This window comes from Coregonus clupeaformis, chromosome 35 (genome assembly GCF_020615455.1).
Source record: "Coregonus clupeaformis isolate EN_2021a chromosome 35, ASM2061545v1, whole genome shotgun sequence".
NCBI lineage: Eukaryota > Metazoa > Chordata > Actinopteri > Salmoniformes > Salmonidae > Coregonus > Coregonus clupeaformis.
In genome coordinates, this window is record NC_059226.1 from 14,827,754 (window position 1) to 14,843,354 (window position 15,601).

The 15,601-nt window shown below is 46.3% G+C and overlaps 1 protein-coding gene across 2 annotated transcripts in view; it reads left to right on the forward strand.

Moving 5' to 3' along the window:
- LOC121550468 (retinoic acid receptor alpha-like) overlaps window positions 1-15,379 on the forward strand; it is a 196,554-nt gene extending 181,175 nt beyond the window's left edge. For both annotated transcript variants that reach the window (XM_045210867.1, XM_045210868.1), the window contains 6 exons: window positions 6,846-6,987; window positions 12,477-12,637; window positions 12,857-13,033; window positions 13,579-13,783; window positions 14,103-14,261; window positions 15,086-15,379. In XM_045210867.1, coding sequence (XP_045066802.1) covers window positions 6,846-6,987; window positions 12,477-12,637; window positions 12,857-13,033; window positions 13,579-13,783; window positions 14,103-14,261; window positions 15,086-15,291 — 1,050 coding nt within the window. In that variant the 3' untranslated portion in view covers window positions 15,292-15,379. The remainder of the gene's footprint in view (window positions 1-6,845; window positions 6,988-12,476; window positions 12,638-12,856; window positions 13,034-13,578; window positions 13,784-14,102; window positions 14,262-15,085) is intronic.
- The last annotated feature ends 222 nt before the right edge of the window (window positions 15,380-15,601 follow it).

The following is a 15,601-nucleotide window of genomic DNA, read 5'->3' on the forward strand; positions in this document are numbered from 1 at the left end:
ACAACAGACCTTCATTCCATTTATACCAGATCGGACTTGTTTGCATTCAAAATCAATGTTTGACCAATCCACAGACCAAGGTAATAAAACTAAGATATCCAATCAGATGGAACCAGCCGACATCCTCTAGGAAGGGGGTCACATCTATGTGTGATGACCTGAGGTGGTGGGCTGGGTACAATAGAGAGAAGACCACATTCCTGAGACGGCACAAAGGAAATCGTTGCATACAGTGTCATCAGAGATCACTCTGAACAACTACAAATAACCACAGAGATCATACATCCATATAAATGGCATCAGAGTTATCTTCAGGGAAGAAGTTTCGAATACAGATACCAAACATGGCTGCAGTAGTATAATTCTGTCACACATTCCAATAGTCAGTCCGCTGGATACTGCGGGTGAGAGAGAGATTTTGGGGAAGGGCTGACCAGCCCTTGAGAATTTTCCTGCGTGTTTTCCTTGTGTTCCTGGGCCATTTGCCATGCAGACCCAGAGGTGACAGAGAGCACATAGATTAGATTAGGGCTGAGGATTTAGCCATGTTACATATACGACATACTGTGACCCCTGTGCATATACACAAGTAATCTGTTTCATACACACACACCACACACACACACACACTTCCAGGCTGTTACCGGGGGTTAGGATTAGTGGTGCAGCTAAAAAGGGTTACAGGACGGGGCAGGCAGGACATGGTGTGGTGTATGGGGTGGAGTGGTGCATGGGTGATTACCCCCCCCACTGTAGAAGGTCACCGTATCGTGAGTAGATCCCCTGTCCCAGGTCGCACCAGGGTCAATCCCAGGCTCCCAGGGGTTGGCCGGTGGCCAGGAAGAGATCAAGGATCCCAGATCAGATATAGATCCACAAAGTCCTGTCAGGCTGTTCTCTCTCTCCTCTCCTCTGTATCATCCTCCTCTCTTATTGCATCTCTGTTTTTCTATCTATTTCCATCTCGCTCTGATAATCTCTCTCTCTGTATTTTCATATTTCTTTTGCTCTTTATCTACCTGCACACTTCTCCCATGTCATGTCATTCTCTCTGTCTCTCTCTCTCTCTCTCTCTCTCTCTCTCTCTCTCTCTCTCTCTCTCTCTCTCTCTCTCTCTCTCTCTCTGTCTCTCTCTCTGTCTCTCTCTCTCTGTCTCTCTCTCTCTGTCTCTCTCTCTCTCTCTGTGTTGTCTGTCTGTGTGTGTCAGCCCCTCTTTATTTATAGACCCTTAACCCATGGGTTCCACAGGGCATTCTGCCTGGCTGAAACCTGTGTGTGTTTCAGGTGTGTGGATGGGCAGTGTAGTTTGTGTTCCCTACATCTGTATGTGTACTTTTAACCCTCACCAAACCTAGACCTTCTATCTACTCCTGTCTCACCTGAGCCTGCAAACACTAGCTTTTTGGACACCTATTCCCCATTAGCACTTCTCTCTTGTAGTTCAGTTAGATTGCTTTAGTTCCAGTACTGTGAGTTCTATCTCCTGTAGTTTAGCCACAGTCTGTTGTAGTTCCAGTACTGTAAGGTTTAGCTCCTGTAGTTGTTAAGCTATGATTGTAGTTCCAGTGCTCTAGGCCAGTCTTCGACCACTGTACCAGCCCTCTGCTACCAGAACATCCCTCACACCTTGTAATTACTGAGCTTCAGTCCAGGGGATTTCAGGCCACTAACAGCTGTAGCTGTCAAAAGACAAGAGAGAGGAAACAGACTGTTTTGGACATACTATTTAGTGGGTGCATGTGCATTTGTGTGTGCGTAGTACACTTCTCAACAGAGGTCCATATTTATCATAGTGACTCCCATCTGCACAAAAGTGCTCTTCGCTCCCCTCTCAACCTATCCCTCCTATACCTCTTCCCCACTCAACCTCTTTCTCCGTTCACATATGGAAATGCACCCTCAGTGGCTTGGCGGCTCGGAGCCATCAGAGGTCATTAAGAGGGCTTTTCCTCTGCAGGGCCGTGCCATGAATGTCACAGTTCCTATTTCATTTCCAGTTGCCCGTGGCCCACTTGATTCCTGGAACCAAGCGGGATATTCAGCCTCGTTTGATATCTGGTACTGACCTCGAACCAAGTAGGCCAGTGGGTGGGTTTACAAATGCCTGTACTCAATGATTGGTCTCACGCAATGATGTCAGTGTGTGTCGCGTATGTTGTTAATACTCATGCACGAGTCAATGGTTCCATTTTTAAAAGAGAAGGAAAATTTGACTACGAACGGTACAGCTACACTAACGAATAACTCTACAAGCAAAAACATTATAATGGAAGGGCTTTTGAGCATCTGGGCAGAGCCTTTCGACTCATAAGCTGGTCTTTCAACCGGCTGAAACGATCCTCTCTTCGCATGATGATACGTTGTGAATTTCTCCATCTCTTTTCAGCCTTTTCCTCTATTCTGTTCACTCTCCATTGCTGCCCACAAACAAAAGTTAAAAGGATGGCACAAAATAGTGAGGCTAACACCTCCAGTACGTCTCCCTCCTCCATACGTACAAAATGCCAGTCACCGAGGATCACGTCATCTCTCGCTCTCCTAAAATCGTCACTAGCAGTTTTTCCTGCGAATGAAACCTAGTCCTGTTTCCAGTTCCACTGCAAATGGAAAACAACCAAGAACGAACAAGGCTAGTTTGTTCTGGTTCCGGCATGGCCCGTCGCTGTTTGGTTCCTCTAGTGGAATTGCGCCATTAGGGACCTTCTTGCCTGAGGTATCCTTCCTCTCTGACCTCAAACCCAGGACGTCTCTAGTAAGAGAGAGCAGAGGAGCGTCAAAAAGGCATCACCCACCACCCAGCTGAATGCCAAATGGCCACTTAGAGGGTAGAACCCTCATCCCGGCCCACAGCAGAATCAGAGAGAAAGAGTTCCTCCCTGTGACATGCGTCCCAAATGCCACCCTATTGAGGTGCCATTTGGGACGTACGCTGTGACGCCATAATAAAATCACAGCCCTGGACTGCATGAAGAGTGATAGGGGGGTTTCACGACCACAGTGTTTGCAGCGGTGCGAAATCACCTAGCTCACCTCTTTCCACCATGATTATTTCATGTTGGCTGAGGTATGTGTTGGACGGACTGTGATATTTTAATGCATATTTGAGGGATTGAGAGGGTATCACTCTTGCACTCTCTTTCTAGGAAGTGTTGACCTGCGCTAGTCTTTCTAGATCAGTTCCTAGATATCTGTAGCTTGAGGAGTAGGGTCTCGCTCTACTGTTGTTCCTGTGACTTGTGTTTGATGCTGATTGGCCTGTGTAGGGCAGCATGATCCCATAAAGCATCAAACACCCACCACTAGAACAACAGAGACCTTACTATTTTAGTGCTTACTACTAGTTTTACATGGATTCCAAGTTGACCTGATACTAATGCCAGATGTTATGAAGCATTTGCTGTTTGAATCAGTGGGAGTTGAGTCTATAAATGTGACAGCACAGAGACTTTCCCAGTAAAAGGGATTGAGTGGACTCGAGAGATTTTCATGGTTGTGATACTGCCATGCCAAGCAGTGCCGTTGCCAAATTGGCCACAGGAATCTCCTCTGGCATGTGGAGAGGGCACCAGCCACCACATTGGCAGTGCCCCTGTCGTAACATGACTACCTTCTGCTGGAAGGGTAGGCTTACATACAACATGTTCACTATGTGACTGCAGCGCAGTGGAACGGGGCTAGATTCACGCCCCATCATGTCCACACTGACTCCACCAGCTGCATTCAGTTACATTTCCCTACCTTTACAAAACCCATAAGCTGAGGATACCAGGGCCATTCGACACAAAATGGACAACATCAGATTTGCTATGTTTGCTAATGTATAGTATGTTTCATGTCATCCATGTTGGCTCTGCTGATCCTGATTGAGGGCAACAGACAAAGGGGGGTTAGGTGGGGGCTTAACGGGTCACCTGACCTTCACACAGGGCTCAGAGCAGAAGAGTGTTTGGCCTGGCCTGTGCACGCTGCCGAAGCCGTGCCAACTCTGTTCTTCCGCCACACACACACACACACACACACACACACACACACACCAGCTCTGGTCTGCCGACATTAGGGGCTGTCACCACTTAATCTCCCCCACAATACTGTGTGTGTGTGTGTGTGCGCACGTTGGAGTGGATTAGTGATATTGCTGGGCAAAGTGCAACACCAGAGGGGCACACAAATTGTCGCCACAAGCAATACTCTTCGTTGCTGCAGGGCATCTTTTTTTTCCTTCACTCAATCGTTCAATCAGTTCATTATTCTGTGCCTCTGGCTGCACATCTGTCCATGTTTGCTCTCCATTTCTCTTTCTTTACAGCCTGTTCGTTCATCACTTTCTATCTGTTTGGATTTACCCTCTGCTTACGTTTGATATTTCTGTGTGTTTGTTTGCTTGTCTGTCTGCCTGCCTGTCTGTCTGTCTGTCTGTCTGTCTGTCTGTCTGTCTGTACCCTCTACTTATCTTCTCTCTATCTGTCCGTCCTTTTTAACTGTGTTTTTGTCCATCTGTATGTTTTTGCTCTTTACCTGTCTTTTCAAATATTCATCTCTGTCTTTCTGTCAAATCTGTTTTCCTATTTCACATCCACTGCCTGTATCAGCACATACACTGAGTGTACAAAACATTAGGAACACCTGCTCTATCCATGACATAGACTGACCAGTTGAATCCGGGTGAAAGATATGATCCCTTATTGATGTAATTTGTTAAATCCACTGCAATCAGTGTAGATGAAGGGGATGAGACGGGTTAAAGATTTTTAAGCGTCGAGACAATTTACACATTGTCTCACTGGATTGTGTATGTGTGCCATTCAGAGGGTGAATGGACAAGACTAAATATTAAATTGCCTTTGAACTGGGTATGGTAGTAGGTGCCAGGCGCACCTGTTTGTGTCAAAAACTATTTTTTTCACGCTCAACAGTTTCCCGTGTGTATCAAGAATGGTCCACCACCCAAAGGACATCCAACCAACTTGACACAACTGTGGGAAGCATTGGTGTCAACATCGGCCAACAATCCCTGTGGAACGCTTTCGACACCTTGTAGAGTCCATGCCCTGACGAATTGAGGCTGTTCTGAGGGCAAAAGGGGGTGCAACTCAATATTAGAAAGGTGTTCCTAATGTTTTGTACACTCAGTGTTTCTGTCCTGCACCATCTTCTCTCTCTGTATGCCATCACTCACTCACCCCCGTCACGCTGACTGGTTCAGAGGTCAGCAACAAAGGCTCTCCACTTCTGTTGGTCTCTGTATGAATGTATCTGTATGAATTACTCTATGAATCACTCTGTATGAATGACTCCAACACACAAACCCTATTAAATCTGTTTAACATTGTCAATGTTCTGATCAGTGACCTTGACCAACACATTCACAAGATGAAAACACTACTTGCCTGTCAGCCTCTTGCGGTCATTGTCTCTACAGCTGGGGCTTCATCTTCCCTTTAGAGAGTAATTAAGAGGAATGGGAGTTAATATGAAGCCCCCCTAATGCCACCAGGCCCTGCCTTCCCATAAACCCCTTAAGGAATTAACCAAATGGGAGCTCATTGGTGCTTAGACTGGTGAGTTAATGCCCACCCATGGTTCTTGCAACGCCAGGGTTGTGGGTTCGATTCCCACAGCGGATCCAGTACAACAAAAATAAAGTATCAAAATGTATGCACTCACTACTGTAAGTCGCTCTGGATAAAAGCATCTTAAATGACTAAAATGTAAACTATTAATGCCCCTCCACACAAACTTGCTTCAAATTGCTCTGTTGGCACCAAAAGTGTGCACACGCTGCCAAAGCTTGCACATTTCCCTCAGCTTAGTGGGTTGTAAAAGTCGTGTCATAAAATATGTTAACAGCCTCGTTTAAAATGCCCAAATAGCAGAGTGTGATCGGGCATGATTCAGAGTAGAGCATAGCACGTGTGGTGGTGGTGACACTGTTAGTCACTGTGGAGAAACACGTGGCTGGACTCTACGCTCTGTGACAGACAGACACACAGAAAGGGAAGTTGAACACTGTGGGCACTGTTTGAAGGAAGTCGATGTGTCGTATTGATGCATTGGGGGTTGTGTAATGTGTGTGTGTGAAGACAGCAGGTTACATATTAGGACCTCACTATACGATATCACGATACTTAGGTGCCGATATATGTATTACGATTCTATATGTATTGCGATTCGATACTGTGATTTTATTGCGATTAGATGTTCCAAACATATTGCTCACCATATGTCTGCTGCAGAGGGACAAGAGAGTGTCATGACAAAACAAGTTTTGATCAGTCATGGAAATACAAGGGCTGAAAACAAATTGGCTCCCTATTTAAAAAGAAGATGGAGTATAAGCTATGACTATTACATATGTACTGATGTTGTGACTCACCCTCTATAGGTCAACATGAGAGCTCTGGCCAATACACACACACACACACACACACACACACACACACACACACACACGTTTTAACATCACTCACCATCATGTTGAGCGTCATTGGATGTTAGAGCCTGTCGTCTATGGTGTGGTGTCCTTTGTCATGTGACTTGTTGACACCGTTGGTCATTCGATCCTTCTATCTCCACACATAAACTGTCCTATTCTAGATGTACTATCTGAATGATAGCGCTGCTATCATTAACCTTTTATCGCCCCAACCCCCTCTCTCTCTTTCAGTTCAATGATGCTACATTGGCATCAAAGCATGTCATTCATAGGTGTATATTGTCAAAGCAAAACAAGAACATAACAGCAATATTTCTCCCCTTCTCTCCCGCTTCTTTTGTTTTTAATTGTTTTTAATTTCTTTATGAGCAAATAAAGCAAATGTAACACCCGACCTCTCTTCTCCTCTCAGGGTTTCTTCCGTAGAAGCATCCAGAAGAACATGGTGTACACATGTCACCGAGAGAACGGCTGCATCATCAACAAGGTCACCCGCAACCGCTGCCAGTACTGCCGCCTGCAGAAGTGTTTAGAAGTGGGCATGTCCAAGGAGTGTAAGTACTGTTATCTCTCTCTCTCAATTCAATTTCAATTCAATTTAAGGGGCTTTATTGGCATGGGAAACATGTTTCTCTCTCTCTTTCGTATGTGTGTGCCTGTCTCCTCTGAGTGAATACTGTCTCCCAAGAAATGTCTTCCCGAAGTAGATTTTCAAAGCACCACACACTGACATGACAAAAAGTGATATTATTATTATTTTATTTTATTTAATTTTTTTCACCTTTATTTAACCAGGTAAGCCAGTTGAGAACAAGTTCTCATTTACAACTGCGACGTGGCCAAGATAAAGCAAAGCAGTGCGATTAAAAACAACAACACAGAGTTACATATGGAATAAACAAAAACCTACAGTCAATAACACAATAGAAAATCTATATACAGTGTGTGCAAATGTAGTAAGTTATGGAGGTAAGGCAATAAATAGGCCATAGTGCAAAATAATTACAATTTAGTATTAACATTGGAGTGATAGATGTACAGAAGATGATGTGCGAATAGAGATACTGGGGTGCAAATGAGCAAAATAAATAACAATGTAAATAACAATATGGGGATGAGGTAGTTGGGTGGGCTAATTACAGATGGGCTGTGTACAGGTACAGTGATCGGTAAGCTGCTCTGACAACTGATGCTTAAAGATAGTGAGGGAGATAAGTGTCTTCAGCTTCAGAGATTTTTGTAGTTCGTTCCAGTCATTTGCAGCAGAGAACTGGAAGGAATGGCGGCCAAAGGAGGTGTTGGCATTGGGGATGACCAGTGAGATACCTGCTGGAGCGCATACTACGGGTGGGTGTTGCTATGGTGACCAATGAGCTAAGATAAGGTGGGGATTTGCCTAGAAGTGATTTATAGATGACCTGGAGCCAGTGGGTTTGGCGACGAATATGTAGTGAGGGCCAGCCAACGAGAGCGTGCAGGTCACAATGGTGGGTAGTATATGGGGCTTTGGAGACAAAACGGATGGCACTGTGATAGACTACATCCAGTTTGCTGAGTTGAGTGTTGGACGCTATTTTGTAAATGACATCGCCGAAGTCAAGGATCGGTAGGATAGTCAGTTTTACGAGGGCATGTTTAGCAGCATGAGTGAAGGAGGCTTTGTTGCAAAACAGGAAGCCGATTCTAGATTTAACTTTGGATTGGAGATGCTTAATGTGAGTCTGGAAGGAGAGTTTACGGTCTAACCAGACACCTAGGTATTTGTAGTTGTCCACATATTCTAAGTCAGACCCGCCGAGAGTAGTGATTCTAGTCGGGCGGGCGGGTGCAAGCAGCGTTCGGTTGAAGAGCATGCATTTAGTTTTACTAGTGTTTAAGAGCAGTTGGAGGCTACGGAAGAAGTGTTGTATGGCATTGAAGTTCGTTTGGAGGTTTGTTAACACAGTGTCCAATGAAGGGCCAGATGTATACAAAATGGTGTCGTCTGCGTAGAGGTGGATCTGAGAGTCACCAGCAGCAAGAGCGACATCATTGATATACACAGAGAATAGAGTCGGCCCGAGAATTTAACCCCGTGGCACCCCCATAGAGACTGCCAGAGGTCCAGACAACAGGCCCTCCGATTTGACACATTGAACTCTGTCTGAAAAGTAGTTGGTGAACCAGGCAAGGCAGTCTGTTCCAATACATTTCAAGATGTTTTTATATCAAGGAGCAATAATGCACAACCCACCATACCCCATGATGGCTTCCCTCCCTTGGGTCATGCCCTCCCATACATCCACCACACATATGCTCACACACACTGTATATCCCCCTATAGGCTTCCATGAGGCTAAGCGCTAAAACAATCTCCTAGCACTTTATCCTCTAGGCCCCCTGTAAGTGAGTTATCCTCCTCAGTGCTCCGAGCCGCTGGTTCATAGCAACATTCATCCCAGTCGAGTCCGCTAGGGAAATCAACCACTGCCATCTAGTGGTGGGGAGTATGTTACTACACCTGAGAAGTGGCACAGTGTGTTTTGGTGCTTTTTATTTTTAATTTATTTGATAAAATCAGCTGTAGGGTGTGTGAATGTTTAAATTGGGATCTATATTGAGATGTGTAGCTGGGCTGTGCGTGTGTCCAGGGCTGTTTTAAACCCTCTTGATTGACCTTTGTGCCCCGACCTTGACATCTCGGTCAACCTGTCATCCTATTTGACCACTAAGACTCTTATCTCTGAAAGGGGGTCACACACTGATGCTATTTACTAAGTCTCTCTCAAATACCTTCACTTCCCCTCACACACACCACCCACCACCCACACTCACAACAAGCGGATGCACATGTCATTATCACATGTCATTTACATTTTAGTCATTTAGCAGACGCTCTTATCCAGAGCGACTTACAGTTAGTGACTGCATACATTTTCATACTGGCCCCCCATGGGAAACGAACCCACAACCCTGGCGTTGCAAGTGCCATGCTCTACCAACTGAGCTACAGGGGACTGTCATGTATACCAGGGTTTCCCAAACTCTGTCCTGCACATTTAGGCTTTTGCCCTAGCTCTACACAGCTGATTTGAAATAATCAAAGCTTGATGATGAGTTGGTTATTTGAATCAGCTGTATAGTGCTAGGGCAAAAACCAAAACGTGCACCGGGCAGGGGGGGGCTTCGTTTTCCAGTTCCATTGTGTCTGTGTGTGCCATGACTGATTGGAGCGCCAGGCTAATAGTTATTTAATAGCTTCGTTAGGTTGTGTTTTCTGGGTCCATGCTGGCAGCTCTGTCTCTGGGGAACAACAGTATCTCACACACACCACACACACACATAGAGAACAGTGCTACGTTGCCCTGAGGAAAGAGAGCATCTTATTTATCATGGCTCCCTTCTTTCCTTCTTTTCAATCCTCTCTCTCTCTCTCTCTCTCTCTGTCCCTCTCTGTCTCGCTCTCTCTCTCTCTCTCTCTCTCTCTCTCTCTCTCTCTCTCTCTCTCTCTCTCTCTCTCTCTCTCTCTCTCTCTCTCTCTCTCTCTCTCTCTCTCTGTCTCGCTCTCTCTCTCTCTCTCTCTGTCTCTCGCTCTGTCTCGCTCTGTCTCGCTCTGTCTCGCTCGCTCTCTCTCTCTCTCTCTGTCTCTCTCTCTCTCTCTTTCTGCCTCTCTGTTTTATGTGTCATTGTCTTGATTTGGCAGCTCATATTAGAGTGAGGAGATATAGATATTACATGTGGAGATATAGTGAGCTGCCAGAGGAGGATGGACAGAATGTAGAGAGATGGGGAAGGAAGGTAGAAGCCAAACAGAGGAAAGAGAGGGAGAGAGAGTGTGTGTGTGCCTGCTGGTGTGTGTTTGGGGTGTGTTCACACAAATGTGTGTCACATCCACTTGTTTGTGTGCTTGTGTTGATACTGTTTGGAGGCAGAGAGTTACTCCCATCTCTCCAATGTCTACCTGTCTGTATTGTGCCAGATCAGCGGCACACAGATTCTCCTTCTTAAGCTCTTTTTACACTGTCACGTCAAAGCACTTCAGCTCTCTCCCCCTCTCTCTCTCCCACATACATTTCACTCACACCCTCTCCTCTCCTCTGCCATATTTCTCACATAACACACGGCACACACATTGTTTTATTCTCCCCTTTCACTCTTTTTCTATATCTCACTCGCCCACTTTGAGGTTCCTGTCTATTGTTCCTCAGAACAGATTCTGACCTCTCTGTGCATGTCTCTCTCTCTATCTCTCTCTATCTCTCTCTGCGTCTCTGTCTCTGTGCCAGGGTGAGGATGGAAAATGTAGTATATGGTTCCATCTAGTGGTGGACGTAGATATTCCCCCACCACACAATGTCCCAGTTTATCAGCATTTGGGTTTCCAGTAGTGTCTGGTCTCAGGGATAGCGCTCATCTTGTTGTCTGGACCTATGGCAGTCTCTATGGGGGTGCCACAGGGTTCAATTCTTGGGCCGACTCTTTTCTCTGTGTATATCAATGACGTCGCTCTTGCTGCTGGTGACTCTCAGATCCACCTCTACGCAGACGACACCATTTTGTATACATCTGGCCCTTCATTGGACACTGTGTTAACAAACCTCCAAACGAGCTTCAATTCCATACAACACTCCTTCAGTAGCCTCCAACTGCTCTTAAACACTAGTAAAACTAAATGCATGCTCTTCAACCGAACGCTGCTTGCACCCGCCCACCCGACTAGAATCACTACTCTCGACGGGTCTGACCTAGAGTATGTGGACAACTACAAATATCTAGGTGTCTGGTTAGACTGTAAACTATCCTTCCAGACTCACATTAAGAATCTCCAATCCAAAGTTAAATCTAGAATCGGTTTCCTATTTCGCAACAAAGCCTCCTTCACTCATGCTGCCAAACATGCCCTCGTAAAACTGACTATCCTACCGATCCTTGACTTCGGCGATGTCATTTACAAAATAGCCTCCAACACTCTACTCAGCAAATTGGATGTAGTCTATCACAGTGCCATCCGTTTTGTCTCCAAAGCCCCATATAATACCCACCACTGTGACCTGTACGCTCTTGTTGGCTGGTCCTCACTACATATTCGTCGCCAAACCCACTGGCTCCAGGCCATCTATAAATCACTGCTAGGCAAATCCCCGCCTTATCTTAGCTCATTGGTCACCATAGCAACACCCACCCGTAGTCTGCGCTCCAGCGGGTATATCTCACTGGTCATCCCCAAAGCCAACACCTCCTTTGGCCGCAATTCCTTCCAGTTCTCTGCTGCCAATGACTGGAACAAATTGCAAAAATCTCTGAAGCTGGAGACACTTATCTCCCTCACTAACTTTAAGCATCAGTTGTCAGAGCACCTTACCGATCACTGCACCTGTACACAGCCAATCTGAAATTAGCCCCCCCAACTACCTCATCCCTATATTGTTATTTATTTTGCTCATTTGTACCCCAGTATCTCTATTTGCACATCATCTCTTGCACATCTATCATTCCAGTGTTAATTCTAATTGTAATTATTTTGCACTATAGCCTATTTTATTGCCTTACCTCCATAACTTGCTAAATTTGCACACACTGTATATTATATGTATTTCTGTTGTATTTTTGACTTTGTTTTGTTTTACCCCATATGTAACTCTGTTGTTGTTTTTATCGCACTGCTTTGCTTTATCTTGGCCAGGTCGCAGTTGTAAATGAGAACTTGTTCTCAACTGGTTTACCTGGTTAAATAAAGGTGAAATAAAAATAAAATAAAAAAATCTTTCTGGCTGTCTCTTTGTTGTCTCTTTGGTTGGAGATGGCATGCAATGTGAGGATTGTGAGGTTGACCTGGAGGCGTTAATGTTCACGCATCCCCAAAAATTGCCATTTGAGTCCAAAGGATAACTCTCTCTCTCTCTCTCTCTCTCTCTCTCTCTCTCTCTCTCTCTCTCTCTCTCTCTCTCTCTCTCTCTCTCTCTCTCTCTCTCTCTCTCTCTCTCTCTCTCTCTCTCTCTCTCTCTCTCTCTCTCTCTCTCTCTCTCTCCCTCCATTTCTTCATCTCCTTCTATCCCTCTCTCAGCGGTGAGGAACGACAGGAACAAGAAGAAGAAGGAGGAGAAGAAGCCAGAGTGTTCGGAGATCTACGTGCTGAGTACCGAGACAGAGCAGATGATCGAACGCGTCCGCAAGGCCCATAAGGAGACGTTTCCCTCGCTCTGTCAGCTGGGCAAATACACCACGGTGAATTATACACACACACGCATGCACACACACACACACACACTGACAAGTTACACAAACACGCACACAAACATTACCCTCACTCTGCCAACATGTTTGGGTATACCAAACACTGACAAACATACGCACTCCTTGCGCTCTCAACATATCAACCGATGTATTTGTAGAATCACAGACTAACCTATATGTATCTCCCTCTCTCCCTCTCTCTTCCTATAGAATAACAGTGCAGAGCACCGCGTGGCTCTAGACGTGAACCTGTGGGATAAGTTCAGTGAGCTGTCCACTAAGTGTATCATCAAGACGGTGGAGTTTGCCAAACATCTGCCAGGCTTCACCACCCTCACTATCGCTGACCAGATCACCCTGCTCAAGGCTGCCTGTCTGGACATACTGGTGAGAACACACACACACTAGGACATAGACACACAGACACACACACACACACACTAGGACATAGACACACACACACACTAGGACATAGACACACACACACACTAGGACATACATACATGTATTATAAACAGTAAAACATCTACAGAAAGTGAACAACAGTATAAAATATATTTGTGCTCCCCCTCCCTTTCCAATCAACTCAGTGGCCTTGTGGTTAGTGTCCGTCCTGAGATTGGAAGGTTGGGAGTTCGATCCCCGGTCCGAGTCCTAAACAAAGAAATGGGACCCAATGCGTCTCTGCTTGGCACTCAGCATTAAGGAGATAGATTGGGGGTAAGGCCCTGTGATAGACTAGCATCCTGTCTTGGGGGTTTACTTGTCCATCAAGCTGCCTCACGCTACAGAAACAGGAGATCTGCTTCGATGAGCCGTTTCGGCTCGCCCCACCCAAAGCTCATGCAAGACTTACTTACTTCCTTCCTCCTTTTCCCCCTCTCCCTCCTTCCCTCCTTCCCTCTCTCTACCTCTCAATCCCTCCATCTCAGATTCTGAGGATATGCACACGGTACACTCCAGACCAGGACACCATGACCTTCTCAGACGGGCTGACCCTGAACAGGACCCAGATGCACAACGCAGGCTTCGGCCCGCTCACAGACCTGGTGTTCGCCTTCGCCCAAACACTCCTCCCTCTGGAGATGGACGACGCAGAGACCGGCCTTCTCAGCGGCATCTGTCTGCTTTGTGGAGGTACTGCACCACTGCTCAGATTCAAATCCAGCATTGCACTCCTATCAGAGCCAGGAGTTGAGATCCCAAGAGGCCAATTGTCATTGTTTTAGAGTACAAGCAAGTCTCAGCTGTGGCATAGGAACTAGTGTGTTTGTCAGCTGTGTGTTTTACTAGTGTGAAAATGGGAGTTTGCCTAATAAATACTTCATGTGAAGCTACTGTTACCATGCTGATGTGTGAATCGTGCCACTGTTGGACGCGCTTTTTGAGCATACAGATTGGGTATTAAGGATGTGTTTTTCATAGTTTTTTTCTCTGTGTGTGTGTGTGTGTGTAGACCGTCAGGATCTGGAGCAGGCAGACAAGGTGGATGTTCTCCAGGAGCCCCTACTGGAGGCTCTGAAGATCTACGTGAGGAAGAGGAGGCCTCATAAACCACACATGTTCCCCAAGATGCTGATGAAGATCACTGACCTCAGGAGCATCAGCGCCAAGGGTGAGAGAGCACGCCTATATACTGCGTTGTTTTTTTTATAGGGTAGCTTTAGTGTAGCTTAAACTTCTTCCAGTGTGAAGTCATTGGTAGCTTGGTAAACTGTACCTTCCCCAACACTGATATTTGGCGCGCATGCTGCCCAAATTGCGGCCTTCCCGACTGTAGACGTACCAGTAACTGCCAAAATAAAGGAAATGCTTGAGTAAATGAGGGATACAAACTATATGTTATGGTGTGCATGTTCCTGGCAGGGTTTAGGTCCACTTGTAGAATCTATGCCAAAGTGCATTGAAGAGGTTTCTGGCAGCTCGTGGTGGCCCAACACCCTTTTCAGACTCTTTATGTTGGTGTTTCCTTTGTTTTGGCAGTTACCTGTATGTGAAAGGGAAAGGGGGATACCTAGTCAGTTGTACAACTGAATGCATTCAACTGAAATGTGTCTTCTGAATTTAACCCAACCACTCTGCTTGTGACTTAATCGACAGTACATTTTTTTGAAACTATTGATAATCTGTGGCTAAATTATGCCCTCATTGAGAGTTGGCTCCTGTGGTTGTATATTTGTTTTAGTTTTTTGCCGCTTGGGCCCCCTACGGGCTTGGGCCCAGGGACTTCAGCCCCTGTAAACCCCTGCATTAATCCGGCCCTAGTCTCAGTGCAACAATACTGCCATTTATATCTATATCATGTGTCATTTATTTGAAGATGACTATTTAGGGTCTTACATACAACATTTTGCTGTAGTGGCAGAATCTTGTGGAACACATAACATATGACCCTCTCTCTCTGCCTCTCTCTTCTTCTCCCTCCCTCTATTCTTCCAGGAGCGGAGCGAGTGATCACTCTGAAGATGGAGATCCCAGGCTCCATGCCCCCACTCATCCAGGAGATGCTGGAGAACTCAGAGGGTCTGGAGGGCCAGGGGGCCAGCGGGGGCCGCTCCAGCGGAGGAGGGGCCCCACCAGGCAGCTGCAGCCCCAGCCTGTCCCCCAGCTCAGCCCGCAGCAGCCCGCCTGCACCCTCCCCTTAGACGGGGGTCCACTGCCACCCCCCAGGCAGAGACAGCCAGAAGGCATGACTACAGACGGAGCCAGCAAGCTGACAGACTCCCACACTGTGACAAACCAGGGTTAGGAAAAGAGCCAGACCTGGGCCCAACCAGGACGGACTTTGACACTTTGAGGACACGCAGGCCTCAATGGACAGACAGCCGTCCCCCTATCTCAGCCCCAGTCCGAGCATTAAAACTGGGCCGAACCCGAACCCATACTTGACTGAACAATAGGGGGGTCCCATCTCACCTGGATGGCACTATCTCCATCACCCCCAACCCCCCCACC